Below are 21022 nucleotides of genomic sequence, written 5' to 3'. Positions count from 1 at the left end.
TTGAATTTAATTCGTACATTAAATGTAAATATATTTTTATACACCGTTGCAGAGTCACAGAATGGTTGATGTAATTCGTCTGTAATTAAAAAAAAGTTTACCAGATTGAGTAAACTTAATGCTGATAGTATCCTTGCTCTTGCTCAGACAACGTACATAAGGTGGCATAAATTTAAATCGAGAACAATAAGTTGATTGTCAGCCAGATTTGAGAAAATTGGCTGTCAGCCAGAGGAATAAACTTGTATTCGGTGTTGTGGAAGTTTTCCATTTTAATTGCTTTAAAGAAGAATTACACAACATATTAGAGGAGATGGGCAGGTTATGCGAAAAGTAGATTTAATTTGTCTCAAATTAATGAGACAAATTAAAAGCTATACCCTTGTAAATCAAATGAAATTATAAGGGCGAGCGGAAGCTGTTGCGAAAAATGTAAATTTTGATTAAAAATGAAAAGAATTCCCTTCTAATCGAATAAAGAGGCCCTATTATGGAGGCTCTATTTCCTGCGGAAAAATCGCTTAGTATCCCTACCATATATATTAACTTCCTCCAATTAATATTTCAGACGTCTAACTTGGGATAATTGTCTCCATCAGATGTCCTCGACCATCAGTAGGCTCTCTGGTACTGATTTATTTATTTTTATTGCCCATGGTATTCATTTTTCATTATACATTTTCACCCGGATAAATGTAGCCAGGTTAATGTTTGTCTTTTCATCTTCTCCAGACACTGATCAATGGCATGCACAGGGGTTTCGTTCAGACCTCTCGAGGAAGACCATTTTCTTAATGAAAGAGACATTCAAATAGCAGTGAAAGAAATATTGGAAAACCCTAGAAGAAGAGATGCCTGTGCAAAACAACTGCTGGAAGCGGTACCTGGTAAGTCCCATTCTTTTAACAAACGTTATATAATTAAAATTTCTCTAAAGTACGTTTGAGGTCTATGCGACTTAAAATCAGCTATGATAAATTCGATCAGACAGTTTATCGGTCTATTCATTGTGGTAAATACTGATGAACATATATTGCATAGCTAGCATCCTTTACTCACGTGAAGACCATATTGAGCAGCATGTTTTACTGTTGTGAAAGTGTAGATTGGTAACCTATTGTCAGAGAATTAATTGGATAAATCGCTCTATATAATTTTATTATTATTGTAATATTATAAGGTTATTTCCATGGCTTTGCAGCTGAAATTATCGAAAATTCTTATACGAGCAAAAAGGATGCTGTTGAGGTGGTCAAGATGACTGTTTTGTTTTTCAAGTAAAGTATATGTATGTTCTCGAGTAATTGCGTATTCACAGATAGCTCAGATATCCTGTATATTTAATTAACACTTTCATTATCACCATTTTGCATCTGACTATGATTAGGTTTTGTCACCAGGGTGAATTTTTGTTTTAATGCGACGAAAAGTTAAGTATTAAAAGCAAACTTGATTTATTAATAAGTGAAAATTAACAATAATTTATATTTTTACTTAAGCCCTACACCCTAGGTTTGAATGTTTTTCAAGCATTTGATTGTTTTTCAGCATCATCAAAAATATAAAGTTGTCCATATCCTGACTTATTTGTCTCGTTTGGATATAGCGGTGAGACCAAATGGTAAATCTGGCCGTGTATTCTAAAACAGTAGAGACCATTTCCAGGCGGTGATTTAATCTCTACGCCACGAACGTCATTGCTGAGTTGTACTCTCGTATATGTTCTCTGTACTTATTTGCTTCACTTGTATCCCCTGTAAGCAGCTCTCGTAATAGAGCAGGTGTCTCAGACAGTGGGTCGAGTGAAATCTTTCCACCATGGCGGCATTTAGTATATTCGATGGGTTTAACTCATGTCCACAAAATCTTGCAATGCAATACGCACAGTTGTAACACATATTTCCTATTTCATGCTATTCCACATTAATTACAGTTTGTTGATTATTCGCATCCGGTACTTCTATTTGATTAATCCTACGGCGTCTTCTCATTTCCAATTTTGCTTCTCTTTCTTCAATGTTTTCTATCCGCCTTCGTTGTCGTAGAGTTTCTCTTAGTCTATCAGATCTCTCCTCTGTTTCTTTAGCATATCTTCTACGTTTTCTCAAAGTTCTTACACACTGTTCAACCATTTTTTCACTACTTAAAACTTAGAACAGTTTATTAAAATTGAAGTCAGATAAAATAAACAGACATCGATGGCTTTCATGCATAGGTTGCCTTTCTTCAGTCGAAAAACGTTACTACAACAATTAATACAGAATGCCCAGTATGGTGGTGATGCGATATGAACCACATGAACGGGTGCTGGCAACAATTAGCAGTTGGAAAATTTGAGCAGCATATCTAAGCGTTTTATATATACACACTCTGCTGCCACTTTATTAGGTACAACCCTGCTGTGCACACAAATGGTTTGTCCCACAACGTTTCAAGTCACTCGACCACAGTTGTGGATATAAACGCAGCAAAACAACCTTTCTACTAATAGTTAAGCGTACAAACCGTAGAAAGAATGGGGAAAAGGAGTGATCTAACGGACTTCGAACCTGGAAAGGTAGTAGATGCAAGACGAAACGGCATATCTCTGAAACGGCATTTCTCCTGAACTTTTCAGGCGCCACAGTTTCAAGGGTGTATCGAGAATGGTGCACCGAGCAGAAACATCCTCTCAACGGCACTCCTGTGTAAGAAAATCGCTTGTTGATGAGAGAGGTCAGAGGAGGATGGCTAGAATTGTGCAAACAAACAGACTGGCCACAATGTCGCACACCACGTCAGAATACAACCTTGGTGCGCAGAACAAAATATCGCAACGGGCCACTAGTTGCAGTTTGTCGCGAAAGGGCCACAACAGTTGACGGCCACATCGCGTAAGAATAAGAGAACATACCTCCTGTGGGCACAGCAACACCAGCACTGGACTATCGAAGATTGGAAAACAGTTGCTTGGTCTGACGAGTCGAAGTTCCTGGTGCATCATATTGATGGAAGGCTCAGAATTTGGCGAAAACAACATGAATACATGGACCCGTCATGTCTGACGACTACTGTGCAAGGTGGTTGGAGCAGTGTTCTGGTGTGGGGAATGTTTTCTTGGCACACGTTGGGTCCATTGATACCCATAGATTAACGTCTGAATACCACACTGTACCTAAACATTGTTGCTGACCAAGTGCATTCGTTCATGTCGGCAGTTTATGCTCAGTCAGATGGTTATTTCCAGCAGGATAATGCGCCGGTGCCCAAAGCCCGAATCACTATGGAATGGTTCCAGGAACATGACATGAACATGTGGACATGTGTTTCTGTAAGGGGTGGCTCCTAGAACGTCAGTTCAACTCCGCTTCGTATCTCTGTGAAACACAGTATCACTACAAATGGGCCAGATATGTGTGTGACGTCTGTTTGTTTGTATTATGTGTGTGTTCTGTAATGTTCTGGCCACTTGGCTACCCAGAAGCATCAATCAATCACCTGGAGAGATGATTCTGGGTACTCGTCCACACTATGGGAAGGTGGGCCAATTCCAGTAGATGGGACACCTATGGTCTCAGAGTATGAGACAAAAAAAAAAAAAAAAAAAAGAAACCCGAAAAGAATAAAAATAATTAAAAAAATAATAATAAATAGAAAAAAATTAAAAATAATAATAAAAGGAAAAATAAATATATATACATACTAAGTATATATATATATATTGGTTTTTAGCATATATACGCATACATATATATACCAAAAAGTGAAAAGCGAAAAACCAAGGGGGAGAGAGAGATAAAGAAAAGAGTAGATCTTCCAGTTGTCCAACCAGTAAGAACGGCACCATAAAAACACTTCGGTGCCTCCAGCCAGATGGATTTGATCAACTTCGTATCACTGGAATCATACTTTTCCTTAGTTCAAATACTTCTTTAGCAAATACCTGGAGCATCTGAAACTTACTACAGTCTCTTAAAAATATAACTTCTTCTTCTCCTGGAGCTATACTCTCAAGAATTTCACGTATCGCTGTCCTGGCATTGTCATATACTCGACAATCATATAGTATGTGCCGCCAGCCTTCCCTGGCCCCACAAAAACAAAGGTCCGTGTTACTTAGTCCTACTGCATATAATTTCTCATTCATTGACCCGTGCCCTGTTAACAAAAATGACGACTGTAAACTAGGTGTAAACCAATTGCGAACCTTTTTATCATTCATAAAGTCACGTTCGGGATAACATGACAATGATTTTCTTTGCTGCAGTGGCCGCTTAGTCCTCGAATCTCAATCCTATCGAATATCTTTGGGATGAGCTGGAAAGGGCTGTTCGCTGAAAACGTTGTGCAGGGATGGAGTACCATGCGGATAAGAGTGTGTCACGCAGTTCCCTTGAGATCCGACGGAGACATACTCGTTGGAGACACACTGCGTGACACACTCATGTCTGCATGGTACTCCATTCCTGCACGTTTTCAGCATCTTGTTCAATTCATGCCTAGACGAATTAAGGCTGTTTTGACGGCTAAGGGAGGCTCAACACGCTACTAAGTAGGTGTACCTAATAAAATGGCAGCACAGTGTAGATAGTCATCTCGAATTAAGAAATCACTAATTTCATATGAGTCAGCCTCTTTTGCACAGCCTATACTCAGCATGAAGGGGGTCTTTTTTTTTCCAGTAAAGACTGGGTCAAGGTATCTGTTTAATTCATCGGCGACATCGGCTGGGTTGTCTAAGACCTTCCCTCACCCAGTGCCCAAAGGACCTTTCTGATTTGCTTTTTTTTCTTTCATTTTCTCTTCAAATACATGAATAATACCTTGTCCTCATTCTTTGCTCTCTTAGGCAGTAATTTCGCAACGCAGCCTTAACCTCTTACCTTGTGTGTGGTAATAAAAAAAAAAACTGAAACTGTTATATTAGGGCCACCTATAATTTCTTATATATATCCGTATATGTATTTTGTCTGTAAATTGCGTGTATTACACGTTCAATATAAAAAAAAAGAAAGGAAATATCTTAATTATAATATTTTTTATAGATAAGGTACTTCTTAATATAATTAATCATTTCTTAAGTACAGAAAGAGATGAGATCGTCTAATAGAATCCAAAGTTAAACATTATTAGAATATGTGTAAGGCACAAATGTAAGAAAAGACAGATGTAGAATAGATGTGCGGAAATTTGCCTTTAGCCAGCGGGTGGTTAATTGCTGGAACAAACTTCCATCTGTCGTTGTGGAAGTTGATAGGTTGAATAAATTTAAGGAGGAACTGGACAGGCATTTGGAGGGAATGGTGTGATTTTTTTTTTTTTTGGCTGATGCTGCATAAGCTCATACACTTGCTTTCTTGCATCACATGCCACTACTATTATTATTATTACACGTGTTGAAATTGCAAACAAGTTTCCCAAAGCAATTTTGAGTGTTAAGAGGCTTAATGATCGTTTAATTTTATGCCCAAAAAAATTTTAAACAAAAAGAGAGCCTTCCTCAATTGCCGATTCTTATGTGCTTTAATTTCAACTTACATTAAGTTTCTTATAATTATAGAGCAATTAAAGAATGCGAAATCTTATGAATCGATAATCGTGTGAAGGGAAAGGATGAATTGAATTTCATTGGAGTATCTGAAGCCAAAAGCAATAAGAAAGTGTTTGCTGTGCTTAGTGGTGCAGCTGACAGCACGGGTTCTTCAAACAGGGTGTTCCAGCAAATGCTGCTTTCATTTAATTTAGTATTAATATATAAAAAACCCACCAGATGATGATTATCACAATTTCAGAACTAAAACAAAACTGTCAGAAGTGAATAAGGCTTCGAAAAATATGCGTACAAAAAAAAAAAAAATAATAGTCACTTATGTATTGAGGGTTTATAACTGATTGAACACGTGCATCTTTTTTGAACGCTTATGTGTTTACAGCTCTGAAATTAGGGAATAAGATAAAGCAGTTTTCTGTTTACAAGTCTGCTAGCTGCGACTGAGGAAGAAAGCGTATCTACCACAAAAGATGGGAGCAGAAAAGATGTCAGTGAGTCGTAATAAAAGGGAATTGGCAGGCCTAAAAGACAACCTGTTAATGGAGTAACTGAGTTTTCTGGTGTGGCAGAAAGAATGGTATTATGAGATTTTAAAGAATGGTATGACTCAAAATCAACCAGAAATCGGCAGAACTCTGGCACATGCTAAGGGACTGTAACCTGCGACAAATACTGAATCTACTAAACGAAAAAGAATTCTAAACAAAAGAAGAACCACTCCAGACAGTTTTGTTTTAACAAAACTGCTTATAAAACTCATATAGCTCTTCTGAAATTAAAAATAATATTTTCGTTTTGTTTTTATCTCCAGAAGTGCAAGGATCTCATCAGCCGATTTCTCAGAGAACATTGCGAAGAGAATTGCTGAACATGGATATCTGGAAGAAGTTCAAGATATCGAACATGAATAATACAACTTTCTGAAAGTGATAAAGCCGAAGAAACCTATAAGTAAAAAGAAATCTAAAGAAGAAAAAAATAGTCAAGAAACACTTGTCATGATGAACCAAAGACGACACATGAAGAGAAGTTAAACACGCACAAAAATAAAATTGAGTATACTGAGTTATGCAAAGCCATTAGAAAGAGACTCAGAGAGGACGTAAGAAGATTTAACACAAGATTAGTAGAACAAGCATTAAGGTAAAACAAAGGACTTAAATCAGCAGCCATGAGCATTAATACAGAACGAAAAATGATACTGAAACTGAAGAATAGCGAGGGTATACTTATAAACAGCAGAGAAGGCATAATTCAAATAGCAGAAGACTATACTATTATAGACAAATATACAAGTATAGAGGGAATGATGCTAGCAGTGGGGAAGAGGAATCGAAAATTAGTAACACATACGACACACCCGATATACTTCCTGATGAGGTAGAACAGGCGTTGAAGAAAATGATGGATCAGAAAGCCCAGGGGTGGAACATGAAGTTACTGTAGAGTTGTTAAAATTGGGAGAAAGAGACATGACACAGGAACTGGCAAGATGCTTCGCAAAATGCATTAGAAAAGGTATGACGCCTAAGGAATGGAATAATGCAACCATAATTTTTCTGCATAAGAAAGGAGATGAATTGGAAATTATAGAACAATTAGCTTGTTATCCCACATCTACAAGTTGTTGACAAGGGTCCCTACTAACAGATTAGAAAAATACTTGATGAGAATCAACCGAAAGAGCAAGCTTCCTTTAGGACAGGATTCTCAACTATGGATCACCTTCACGTAATATCACAGCTAATGGAGAAAACAAATGGATATAAAACACCATTATGCCTGGCATTTTTGGATTATGAAAAGGCATTCGACTCCATACAGCTGAAAGCAATGTTTCGGGCACTGGAATGACAAGGCACAGACACCCCATGTAATATGAGTTTGAACAAAATATATGAGAACGCTACCTCCTTTATTAGACTAGACAAAGACAGTAGGAAATTTAAAATCGAGAAAGGAGTCCGACAAGGAGACACAATATCTCCCAAGTTGTTTACTGCCTGCCCTTGAGGAAGCTTTCAGAAGATTAGACTGGTTGCAGAAAGAGTCAATGTGAATGGAGAATACCTAAACCATTTACGATTTGCAGATGACATTGTGATCATAAGCCACGATCCCAAAGAATTAGAGGAAAAGCTTAATCAGTTATGCAGAGTTAGTAAGGATTTTGGACTAAAGATGAATATGCCTAAAATAAAAGTAATGATGAACAAGTATGCTACAGAAAGGAATGTAATCATTGAAGGAGCAGTAATTGAAAAGGTGGATTCATATACTTATCTGGGACAAGTCATTAGCTCTAATAATAATAAATGGCTGGAAGTCAAGAGAAGAATAAATTTGGATGGGTAGCATTCTGGAAATATAGTCACATACTGAAGAGCAATATCCCAATTTGTCTGAAACGTAAAATAATAAATCAATGTATACTCCCCACCATGACTTATGGAAGTGAAACTTGGGCACTCACCAAAAGAATGGAAGAGAAGCTGAGAACTACACAGCGAAGAATGGAACGAATTATATTGGGAATCAGACTGTTAGATAAGAAGAGAAACACATGGATTAGGCAGCAAACTCAAGTAAAGGACATTCTTATCAAAACTAAAGAACTAAAATGGTTTGGGCAGTACACGTATTTGGAAGACATGATGACAGATGGACAAAGAAAATAACAGAATGGTACCCAAGAGGAGGTAAGAGAAAACCTGGAAGACAACGATGGAGATGGTTAGATGAAATTCATGATTTTGTGAGTAGCAAATGGATAGCCATTGCACAAAACAAAAGGAACTGGAAAGTTTCTGGAGAGACCTTCATCCTGCAGTGGATTTAAAATGGCTGATGATGATGTGATCTACAAGCGGAAGCGACTGGTGCTGACAATGTCATGAAACGACCGGTAAAAACCTTCGCAGATGACGGTTGTTGTTGCTGTTATTTGGTTTTTAGGAACATTAGCAACTAAGGCCATATTGCTCCGGGGATATGCGGTGGTCATTCCCTGACCTTTCCGCATCCCCCTTATTTGGTGGTCACGGGCTCGAACCCCGGACTAATCAAGAAGCGTGTGCTAAGCACTGCTGCTCCTGTCCACCTGGATACGAGGCGCCGCAGATGATGGAACGTATCTTCAGGCCGAATGCGGGTGGACGTTGTCTCAGGCTCTTGGCGTAACGATTGGGACACAGGTCAGCAGCATTATAGTGTGCTGGACGGTACATGATAACGATTACCAAAGTCATTCGTCCATTCATTTAGCACTAAGCACTGTAATAATGTCATACCCCTTTTAGCTTTGTGTAAGCACCCCCCCCCCCTTTCTTGGACCATACAGCAATGGAAAACTGTACTTTGGAAGGACGATCCGTGATACATAGTCTGTCATTCAGGGGCCGTGCCTGGTCAGTGAGGCGGATGGCCAGAGAAAACTACCTGCTGGACAGTATTGCCTGGACAATGAAGTTTGGTGGATAGAACATAATGCTCTTGGGATATTTTTCATCGTTTCGCCTGGAATCATTGGTTGCTTTGGACATAACCATGAACGGTGAGATCTGGCTAATAATGCTTTACAAAAGTTGGGCAACACTTCGGGGAAGACCTATACCTGCATCAGCAGGATGTCGCTCCATAGTTCGTGTTGTGATGAACTACGATTTGAGAACACGACCGTCGAAAAGTTGAAACCTCGCCTGGACCGCTGACCTTAGTCCTAATAGGGAACTAATTCATACGAATAATACATTATTCGTATGAATTGGATCGCCAGGTGCATGCAAGGAGAGATACAGCACTGAAACAGTGTTGAATTGGTCGCCGCGTTGAAGGCCCAATTGTGGAATTTATCGGAGGACATGAATATAAATGTGTCGAAGAGTGATCCACAGAGACTAGAGGCTTTCATAAAAGCTAAAAGTTAGTTTTCCTCTAAATAAAGGTAATTTGTAGACATACAGGTGGCCATATATTAACGGTAGAGAAGTATATATGCGCATGATATCATATTATTTAATATATAGAAGTCTTATATACATAATAAATATCTAACTTACAGGATAATCAAGTAATCTTCGAGAAGTAACACATCTCGAAGCAGTAGTAAAACCAAAGGAATGGGTTTTAATTTCAGAAAAGGAAATTGCGGTGCCTTAAGGTGCTACATGGCCTCTATTAACTGGGTAGATATCGCGCAGAGAATGAATACATTTGAACTGTGGTATGCTTTTAAAACATTAATCAAAAATGCCTTGAATGGGTATTTACCATTAAAAAAAATATTCCACGAGGAGGGTTCCAAGTTGGTTGAATAGTGAAGTTGCCACACATTACTTGGGCAAAGAAAGGTGGCATGGAAAGGTTACAGAGCAATAAAAAGTACTGAAGCCTATAACAGCTACAAGGTGATGTGTAATAGAGCCACAGAAAGTGCTCAACAGGCAAAGGCACTTTACGAGAAATCACAAGCAAACAGAGAAAAGAGGGGGGGGGATAAGGAATTCTTCACATATATAAATACCAAGAAGAACAGGAAAAACCAGACCCTTTACGTAAGGGAAAGGGAATAGTATTAAATACACCAGCTGCCGTTGCAGATGAACTCAACAGTTATTTTGCATCGATATTTACAAATGAAAAGCCTTTTGTGGCAAAGGGAAATTGTGGGAGCGAAGTTAAAAAATATGTAATTAATGATATTGAAATTCCGCAAGATTATTTAATGAAAAAACTTTCAAGCCTACAGACCAGTAAGGCTCCTGGAGTTGATGGAATATACCCTATAATCTTAAGAGAGGCGGCAAGCGAGTGCACTGAACAATTAAGGCTAATTATGCGAGCATCACTAGACTCTGGGGAGATTCCCTTGGATTGGAAAAGTGCCATTTATCTCCTATACATAAGGGTGGCTCTAAAAGGGAAGTTGCAAATTATCGACCTGTCAGTCTGACTTCAGTAGTAGGGAAAATCATGGAGGCAATGATCAAGGGTGGAATTCAGGATCATTTGGATCGAATTGAAATTCTCAAGGATACTCAGCATGATTTTGTAAAGGGAAAATCATGTTTAACAAATCTGGTTCGCTATTTCGAAAGGGTCACTCACGAGCTGGATTTAGGAAATAATTTCGACATTGTTTATTTAGATTTCAGCAAAGCTTTTGACTCAGTCCCACATCAGCGGTTGCTTTATAAGCTGGAACAGGTTGGAATCACTGGGAAAATCCTTAGATGGATAGAAGGATGGCTTCAGGGCAGGAGGCAGAGGGTTGTGATAAATGGCTATTCCTCAGATTGGGTGATGTTAGAAGTGGGGTTCCCCAAAGATCAGTATTAGGACCACTGTTGTTTTTAATTTTCATAAACGACATCGATGAAGGGATAGAGGGCGTGATGTCTAAATTTGCAGATGATGCTAAAATTGGTAGAGTAGTTAATGATCACTGTCAAGCTAAGCTTCTTCAGAGAGGCCTAGATAGACTTCAGAAATGGTCAGAAAAATGACAACTATGCTTTAATCTAACAAAGTGTAAGGTATTACACCTGGGAAAAGTAATCCCAAAATAACTTATTCACTTGGTGGAGTTCAACTAAGCCCAGTACTGGAGAAAAGGGACTTGGGTGTTATTATACGGTCAGACATGAAATTCTCTGAGCATTGTAAAGAAGTTGCAAGGAAGGCCCATGGTGTCCTATCGATGATCTATCGAACTTTTGCAAGTAGAGATAGGGACGTGATAATCCCATTATATACGGCTTATGTTAGACCACACTTGGAATACTGTGTTCAAGTATGGAGATCGCACCTAAAGAAAGACATCGAGCTTCTTGAAAGGGTGCAAAGAAGGGTAACTCGCCTGGTGAGATCGGCAAGAGGGCATCCTTATGAAGAAAAACTTTGAATATGTCAGTTGCAGAGTTTGGAAACTAGACACCTTAGAGGAGATTTGATTAAGGTGTTCAAGGCTCTGAGAGGCATCAGTAAAATGAATGAGGACAAAATTTTCAAGATTATAAATGATGCTAGAACTAGGGGACATAAATTTAAGTTACGGGGGGAAATGTTTAGATTGGACTGCAGGAAGTTTTATTTTAGCCAGCGAGTTATAAATTACTGGAATAAGTTGCCTACATGGGTTGTAGAGGCTGACAGTTTGGGGAAATTGAAAGGTCATCTGGATAGTACCTTCGGGTGAGGGAAGTGCATAGGATGATAGGTTTAATTTCCTATTCTTTTATTAATTATTGTTATTTATTTTATTTATTTATTTTTTTATTATCATTGTTTTATTCGTTTTTTTTTTTTTTTTTTTTGGCTGGTGCAGCTTAAGGCTTTTTTGCACCATGCGGCCATTTCTAATACTAATACTAACATAATAATAAATTATTCGTAAATATACCTAAACAAAGCATTACGAAAAAAGCGTTTCATTGTTTACCTATATTACGCCTTTTATCAGTTTTCGTTCATATGCTTGTCTCAACTCAAATACAAAGAACAGTTCTTGCGAATTATTTGTAGTATCACACCACGTTTTCTCTTAGGATTAGGGATAGATGATGCGTTGCCGGGGAATTAATCTCATTAATTAATTGGTAGATTGCTCTAAATATATGGGCTAAAGTAATAAGAATAAAATGTACTTAAACAGGTACCATGTTTAAGTAAATTTTCTTGTTGAGTACTTCTGAATACTTCCTGAGGTTTTCCTCTTGGGTTTTCTGGACATTTCCAGTGTTGGGCACGCCTATCTAGTAGTAGTGACATGTGATGCAAGAAAGCAAATGTATGAGCTTATGCAGCATCAGCCAAAAAAAACAATCACTCCATTCCCTTCAAATGCCTGCCCAGTTCCTCCTTAAATTTATTCAACCTATCAACTTCCACAACGACAGATGGAAGTTTATTCCAGCAATTAACCACCCGCTGGCTAAAGTCAAATTTCCGCACATTTATCCTACATCTGTCTTTTCTTAATTTGAATTTATGCCCCCTTAGGTTCGTAATCTGAACAAGTGGAAGGATTCCATCAGAATTCAGCGTGCTCAACCCATTCAAGGCCTTACATACCGCAATCAGATCACCGCGCAGGTGCCTAGTCTCCAGCCACTGCAATTTGCAGAACTTAAGCCTCTCCTGGTAAGAGGATCCCTTCATTCCCCTCATCAATCTTGTTGCCCTTCTCTGTACACCCTCACGTAAATCTACATCCTTCCTAAAATGAGGCCTTCAGACCTGTACGCAGTACTCAAGGCGCAACCTACCCTTAATACCATTCTGCTCCAATTTGTACAATTTTGTATGACATTGTACAAATACTCATAGTATTTGTACAATGTCAATCAGATAGTATTTTTTTCCTTATTGTCTTTGATGGTTATGTCTTTTCTGTTGTGCATATCTCCTTGTCAGTTATTATGGCACGGTCGCAGTATAGTTTGTGAGTGAGCTCTCTAGTTCGACCTGGAGTTCAGACTTTTAATACGGTACGGTACACTTCTTTGATCAACTGGTATTTTTGTGCTAGCTTCTGATTTATTATCTTGGCGACCTGGTCGTGTCACTGAGTGTATTTCGTCTGAGTGGATTGTTTCTGGGGCTAGGTGAAATCGTCATGTGTTATCTGTATTTCCTGTAGTTACTGGTGTCGATTACGTCGTCTTGGATGGCGACCATGAATCCTTCGGTCTCGGGGAAGATTTTTCCATTCTTGAGTCAAGCGTTGCAAGCCATCTTATGTATGTATTCTTGATGGTGGTCATTGTAATGTATGCCATGGAGTGTCTTCTTCGTCCATCTGTCTGTCTTTGTTTGTCCTGTGTTTGTGAGTGTGGTTTCCCTGTTGAATATTTTCTGTTTATACTCCGGCACGACAACCAAGTCAGTAGAGTTTACAATAAATTGTCAATACAAATATTTATCGTATTTAGTAGTCACGGGCTTGAACCCCGGTTCACTCAAGGAACGCGTGCTCTGCACTCTCGCTCCTGACCACTGGGCTACGTCAGGCCTAAAGTCGAATGTTATGTGCTGTTTGTCTCTCTTTCTTATGGCTTGGTAATTTGTTGCTGTTTCCTTGTAAGAAACCCCGGCTGTTCTTAATCGCCACCTTCCTTTTTCACTGAAGTCAGTCTATCCTCTCCCGCCTCCGGTCAATCTTTCGATGGCTGACTTCGTGTGACGCTGGCGGCTCTTGGTCATCATTCTCCTGCTCAATCTCTTAATCTCCTCTAGCTCAGTATTGGTCGAATCTATGAACCCGAAGTAGTATGTTATTACTGGAACTGTGTAAGAGTTCATGGCTGTGACATGTTCCTGCCATTCAGCTTTGATTTTAGCGGGCTTTTCAATCTCTGATGATATTTCACATCGTATGTGGGGACTTCAATCTTCCGCCATCTACCCAACACCTCAAAAGTCGTCTCACAGAATCTCTCCAATCAATCCAAATATTCCAAGTTAACTACCAGCCAACGAGAGACCGAAACCTACTGGACATAGTCTATTCCTCGGCAACATGCCAAGTCGAAGAAACCACAGCCGACATGTTTCAATCAGACCACCATCCAATCATATTTACAGCTCTTCTACCCAAAAAAATATTTCAATACCCCCAAAACCAAATCTGTGAAAAAGGTCACCGCCCCAAAATTTCTGAATCCAGCACTCTGCGTTGAAGCCGCATCCACAGTCCCATGGAACATCTTGGATGGATGTGAACTGAGCCTCGCAATCGATTTAATGACCAAATGGATCAATACCATAGCCCTTCACACCGCTACCAAGACAGTCACCATTACTCCGCGCTCCAGAGCATGGTGGACTCCCCAGCTCAACCAAAGTTTCCACTACAAACAATTACTACACGCCAAGTGGAAAGCTTCCGGCGATGTCCAAGACCGCATTTCATTCTCCAAAGCCAGGGCCGAATTCAACAGAAACAAATCAGTTTCAATTAAAAAGCACCTCGAAAGAACCCCAAAAAGGGGGAAACCATTCTACAAAACAAAGGCTAGTTCTTCCAGCAACATCGACCCAATTGACTGGCTCAACTACGTCGCCAGATTTTCTAATCAACCTCCAGCTCTACCTAATCGGCCACTCCTCAACCGCTCTCATCTCACTGATAGTCTCGCTACGATCCGAATTTCCAAGCAACAACTGATGCAGGCCATTAATACTCTCCCTCTCACAACAACCACCGGTGACGATGGCATCCCCCAGTTCATAATCAAATGTTTAAGTGTCTTCATCATCGACTCACTCCTCAACCTATACAACAGATGCCTCGAAGTTCATTTCTTTCCACCCCAGTGGAACAGGTACTCTGTCTGGCCCCTCCCTAAGCACCAACAATCGACGCTCCCAAGCCAACATAGGCTCATCGCTTGCGCCTCTGTACTGCTAAAAATTCTGGAGAAAGCATTGCTACCGTCTGTCACCCATCAAATTCTCCGTGACAGTCCTCAGCAAATACACTATGGGATATCAGGAAGGTCAACTATAACTAACCTTGTAACAACCACTCTGCACATCTTAGATGCCTTCGAACAAAGACAGGAATTGTCAGTTATATATCTTGACATCCATTCCGCTTTTGATGCCATCTATATACCTAATCTCCTACGTCTCTTAGAAAACTACTTCAATTTTCGCGGCGATGTTCTCTGGTTCCTAGAATCTCTCCTATCGAAGAGGACATTTGTTCTAAAGATCGGAACAAAGACCTTCACGCGCCACATAACTGCCGGTGTACCTCAAGGGGGGGTCCTGTCTGGCATTCTCTTCTCAGCAATCATGGTGCCATTTGTGACCAATAAGTGCAATTGGATCACATATGCTGACGATGTCAAGCTCCTTACTAGAATATCGCCATCCAACTCGGCAGCCGAAATCACTCAGCAAATCACAAGCAAACTGCAGGAAATGGCAGACTACCTCAATACCTTCAACCTCCAAATCAACCCCCTAAAATCAGCACAAATAACTTACTCTCTAAAGGGCAGCCCAACAACGTTGGAGCCTGTGCTTAACGGCTCCTCAGTTCCAAGTGTTCAAACACACAAAGATCTGGGGGTCGTCTTCGACTCCAAACTATCTTTCAACGATCACATAAACCTCATACAGTCGAGGCTGAACTCACTACGCTGGGTCGCCAAACAACAGCTGCTCCACACCACCGACCCACAACTGGTAAAAAGATACATCGTATCAATCCTTTACCCGACAATACTGTATGATTCAGAGATATGGGCCTCGGCCGCCGAATCCAACATCAAAAGAATATTCTCTGCCGAATTCTGGCTTCTAAAATGGGCCAACAGCAAACTCCACCTTCCTCCAGCTCTCAGATCAACGCAGTTAGCAGAAGCTCTTCAACTACGCAGGCTCCGGTACTACATCGCAGAAAGAAGGCTGCTGTTCACCATCAAGATGGCCACCGGTAAAATTACAGAGCCGAACTTCTGGGATCACTGCTCTTGGCGCATTCCTCCCCCTTATCTCCGGTCTTCAGCAAAGCTGCTAGCAAACCGTAATCGGCTAATACTAACCGACAGATTCCTGCCAAAGCAAATGCTGCCCTCACTGCAAGCCATCGACGGGGACCTCCAAGAAGTGGTCAATAATAAAAAATACAGGAAGGGTATCCTCGTCGAACTGAAAATGTAAAACTGCGCCTTGTTAATAATCTGATTTATCTTTTTTTCTCATGTGTATCTCTTTTGTAAATATGTTTTGTTAACCCCTGGCACCACCATGCCGTGACGGGACTAATTGTATGTCTATCATTGCTGCAATTAAAGATTCTATTCTATTTTTTAAAGTCGTGTGGGTTTGACCTTCTTGCTTTCTTACTGGCAGGGCTGCGTCATCCTCAGATATTTGTAAGTCTCTTCCTTTGTCATGGCTTCAATCTCTTCACCGGTCTTCAGCTGGTAATTCCGTCTGACTGGATGTCCTTGACGCAATCCATGGGTCTTGCATTTTTCTAGGCTAAATTGCATTCTGATATCAGTGCAAACACTTCAGTGATCTGAGAAGCTGTTGAAGTTGATTCTCGATTGCATAGTTTGATGTGATACATGTAAATCAAGTGACAGATGGGGTACAGGTTCTTTCTTCCTTATTTGAGGGTTAAGCCTTTCTTGATAAAATATCCATACATGTAAAATAATAAAAGGGGCCCGAGTAGTTACGACGCCGAGCCACTAACATCATGTATCCAAATTCGAAATATTATTCAAATCCTAGTTGTTATTAATATCAATTCGTTAGTAGAAAATTAATTTGTAACAGAGAATCCAAAATAATCGAGTGTAGCTTTTATTGTCAAATAGAGAGACTATTAATGGCCATTATATAACTGACCCGGAATAAATCTCAAGTGTTATAAAAGAGAACATTAATCACAAGATCAAATTCAATATCGGTTTTGTTGTGAAGTAGTATGTGACAGCAGTGATATGTTTTTTTGCCAATGCTTTAATATTAACCCCTCTGCTTGGCTGTGTTACTCATCTTATGCGTTTTATCTTCCCATCCCAGACATCTGTCGGCAGATTCCTAATTCAGGAGATGGTATTGAAATCATCTATAGGCCTCATGGAGATCAAATTCTTACCGAGCAAGATTTAAAGATGGCCGAACAAATACATGAGAACCCTGACACAAGGGACTACCATGTTGAAAAACTCAAGGAAATGTTACTGGGTAAGTTGAAATCGATTATTCAAATTATTTCTCGTTTGAATTTTGGAAAGGATAACTGGTTAAAGGTGCATCCGATAATTTACGAAAATCCTCTTCGAATTCATATGAATTTTATTGAGATTGGACTGAAAAATATTGCAACTTTAATGCAAATACACTGGTTTGCAGAACTTAAGGACCAACACTATTTCTAAATGTTAAACCACAAAATCATTACTTAAGGTATTGTTTACTGATGAGAGTAGATTCAGTCTCAGCAGCGATTCTGTATATCAGCTAATCTGGCGAGAGGTTGGCACAGGGTATCACCCCGCAAACATCACTGAAAGGGATCGATATGGCGGTCGAGGTGTTCTCGTCTGGGGAGGCGTTATCTTAGTTGGACGTACACAACTCCAGATACTGGAAGGCGGTATACGGTGACCGGTGCATGCTACTGTACTGTACTGTACTGAGGTAATCCTTCCCCATCTGCGTCTGTTCCGAGGTGCCATTGGCCCCCAGTTCCTGTTTATGGATGATAACGCCACACCCCATCGCACAGAAGCTGTTGATATGCTTTTGGAAAGTGAGTACATTGTTCGTATCGATTGGCGTGCCCGTTCCACCGACCGATCTAAATCCCATCGAACGCATATGGGACAATCTGGGGAGACCTCTAGCGACACGTCCACACCCACCAGAAAATGTTCGCCAGCTGATGATGGCACTGAAAGAGGAATGGACGATGTTACCGCAAGAATTTATCAACAACATTGTTCTAACTATGGACAAGCGGTGCCAAGCCTGTATCGACATTAGGGGTGGATACATCTCCTACTGAGGACCACCTCTTTCCTTTGTTCCATCTTTGGCAGTGATGCATCTGTATCATGGCAGCCATTGCTATGGTGCCATTTTTGAATAAAGTTCCTCTGTACCGTTTTGTTCCCGTTGCTGTGTCAGTGTTGTTTCCTTCATCATTTCTGTACCTCACGAGTTTCCTTTGGTATGTTTTCCCCATATCCAGGTCATTCTTATGAGAAGCTACAAGTGAAAACCTGACTAATACTTATATTTTGCACACCAGTGTACCTGATCCTGTGTGTGTGTGTGTGTGTGTGTGTGTGTGTGTGTGTGTGTGTGTGTGTGTGTGTGTGTGTGGTGTGTGTTTGTTTAGTAAGGTGTAAGGTGCGTTGAGGGTCTAACGGCTCATTGGGTTTCCCCCATCTCCAGGTGTTTTCTATGTTTCGGGCAAGCCTGAGATTTTTTTTTGTTTCGGGCAAGCCTGAGATTTTTTTTTTTTTTAAATGTATGTTTCATGTGCTATGTCGTGTGTTATGCCCTTTGTTCATCCGGCCTATTAACCGCCAGGCCCCTAGTGGTACCTGACGTTTCCACACCCTGTCACCGGGAGGCTGTTCTGGTGTACCCAGTGAGGCTATTTTACTCTGGCAGGTTCTGCCACTTACTTTCCTGAGATTTCAGAAAAAAAAAAAAAAAAATATATATATATATATATATAAAATAAATTGGAGAAGTCGAGTGTGTGTTTAGTGTCAAACGGCACCAGGGGTTCCCCCATCTCTGCGCGCGCGCGCCCGTGTGTGTGTGTGTGTGTGTTAAGTGTCAAGCAATTAAGACTATGGGACGCCAGCATATTGTTCTTATAAATCGCCTGTATGCTGGAGTGGTCTGTCTGTTCACAGTATAATATTTGGGGGTTTTGGATAATAAAAGCATGGAACCTTCGCCTGATACCGATTAACTGAGCCACCTTGTGAGAAAAGGCTATAAAAATCCTTCTGTAGAAACCATCGGCTCCAGATCATTATGTACTCTTTTAGCTGCAACAATTTCTTGTTGCAGCTAAAAGAGTACACAACAATTTATCTTAAGATAAATGAAAGGAAGCTAGGACACCCAGTTAATTCGTGTCACTTTATCTGTAGATGTGAAACACAAATGCATGTGTTTCACATCTACAGATAAAGTTTAAAAATGTATCGCAGATTCAAAATGTTTTTATAAAATGTAATAAAGGCCTGGTCAAATTAGAAGTTCATTTTTCTAAAATAATGAAGATTCAAGAGGCCCCCTAATTTAGTCCTTATTCAGCTGGAAAATATGTCTCCCTTAATCTTAACCAGCTTTCAGGGTGTGCAGTTTGTTAAATGTGAACTCTTCTTTTCTTTTCTAGAGGTGGAAAACTTATCTCCACAAACGGATAGCAAATTTCTACTGAAATTCCTTCGCGGTAGAAAGTTCAACCTGCAGCGTACTTTCCAATCATTAATTCAGCACTACAAGAATCGTATGGAAAGTGCAGAACATTTCATCTTGCAAGAACTTCATCGTATACCTCGGGAGGCATGGACAGAATTCTTTACTGTTTTGCCATACCGGAGTTCAGAAGGGCACTCCATCTTGATACTTAAACAAGGTAAGTACCCGTTTCTATTTTTTATATGGATCGGACCGTTGGCTTAAGCGTTAGTCAACAGAAATTGCAAATTTGCGTGAATGAAAGGGTTGCAGATCGGTGAAACACTTTGAAGTAAAGCACGTTCAGTGAAAGGGATATTGTACATTAGTCAGATAGTTGAATTTGTGTTCAGATTGACTCCAGAAAAAAGAAATTTCACGTACAATTTACTCCGCAACCTTTATTCCACCACATGAAAAGATTATTCATTTATCTATTTCAGTTAAAAAAAATATATATATATATATACATGCATGCCACAGGACAGCAACTACAAATCAATCAGCAAATGTTTCACTTTTAAATTGATACAAATCAGCTGTAAAGCTATTAAAGGAGAGAGACGTAGATGAATCCAGAGTCTCAAGTGAATATAAGAAATGCATTTTCAAGCAGGTGCACCCTCTTTCTTTTGCATGAAAATATAAGTGGATCGATTAAGCTATTAAATGTGTCCAGGGTATTAATATTTTGAAAAAGATGCCTTCATCAAAAGCAGTTCCCTTCTATGAATGAAATTTTTAAAAAAAGTTACAATATGGCGAAATAAATCTTTTAGTATTTCTGGTAAATAATTTCTGAACTTTGAAACAGTTGTGAGAAAAATGAAGTGTAGCCAAATTATCAATTTGATCTCTTGCTCATTTGTACATCGGCGGATGAGCAAGAGATCAAATTAGTAAATACACCAAAATATTCGGTTATCCGTAAAAATGCAGCAAGGATAAAATTTCAGGGTATTAAAATACTCTCCATTATCCGAGGACAAATGAACAAAAGCCTCTATGCCCCTGGAATTCCAAGTCATTCTTAGATAACGAAACGAAATAACTTGAATCTGTTACAGGTTGCGTGTCTTCATTTTATAATGTTCCTGCCGTTTCTTATCTCAGAAACCTCCTCCTCATCTTGGTTTTTTTAGCTCCGTCTAGAGCAAGATTATTCTTTTCTTTTCTTTACAGGAAACTCAAATACAACGTATGAAGATTACGATTAAGTAGATGCAAAGTTATGCATCTTGGGGACAGAAACCTTAGAGTCACGTTATAGGTTAAGCGGAGAGGAAGAGAAAAATGCTAAAAGAAAAGCGGATAGAAATCTTTTACATCTGGAACGACTTTTACTCCTTAAAAAACACCTGAAAAGTTTAGCAGTTACGATTCAATCTAATGGGAAATTTTGCATGCAGTACAAACAGGAGTTTGGTATCCTGTCCACGATTTATAGGAATTTTGCTGCTAATAGGGAGAAGGCAGTGAGTGGTAGGGTAATGGTATGGATGTTCAAGAGCACAAGGGCAGCTGAGGCCAAAATGT

General features: G+C 39.7%; 1 protein-coding gene across 3 annotated transcripts in view; it reads left to right on the top strand.

Annotated features, from left to right (window-relative positions):
• Positions 1 to 21022, top strand: part of LOC150077691 (alpha-tocopherol transfer protein-like) — a 97595-nt gene that overhangs the window by 26621 nt on the left and 49952 nt on the right. For 2 of the 3 annotated variants that reach the window (XM_090384223.1, XM_090384221.1), the window contains exons 2-4: positions 733 to 887; positions 17078 to 17242; positions 19422 to 19664. In XM_090384223.1, the coding sequence (XP_090240349.1) occupies positions 743 to 887; positions 17078 to 17242; positions 19422 to 19664 (553 nt within the window). In that variant the 5' untranslated portion in view covers positions 733 to 742. Of the gene's footprint in view, positions 1 to 554; positions 628 to 732; positions 888 to 17077; positions 17243 to 19421; positions 19665 to 21022 lie in introns of those variants that run through there. The other variant, XM_090384222.1, reaches the window with a different exon arrangement.

The sequence above is a fragment of the Mastigoproctus giganteus genome, chromosome 11, assembly GCF_048544385.1.
Source record: "Mastigoproctus giganteus isolate SK-2022 chromosome 11, ASM4854438v1, whole genome shotgun sequence".
Lineage (NCBI taxonomy): Eukaryota > Metazoa > Arthropoda > Arachnida > Uropygi > Thelyphonidae > Mastigoproctus > Mastigoproctus giganteus.
The sequence above is the reverse complement of the archived record's forward strand: the minus strand, read 5'-3'. Positions and strand labels throughout refer to the sequence as shown.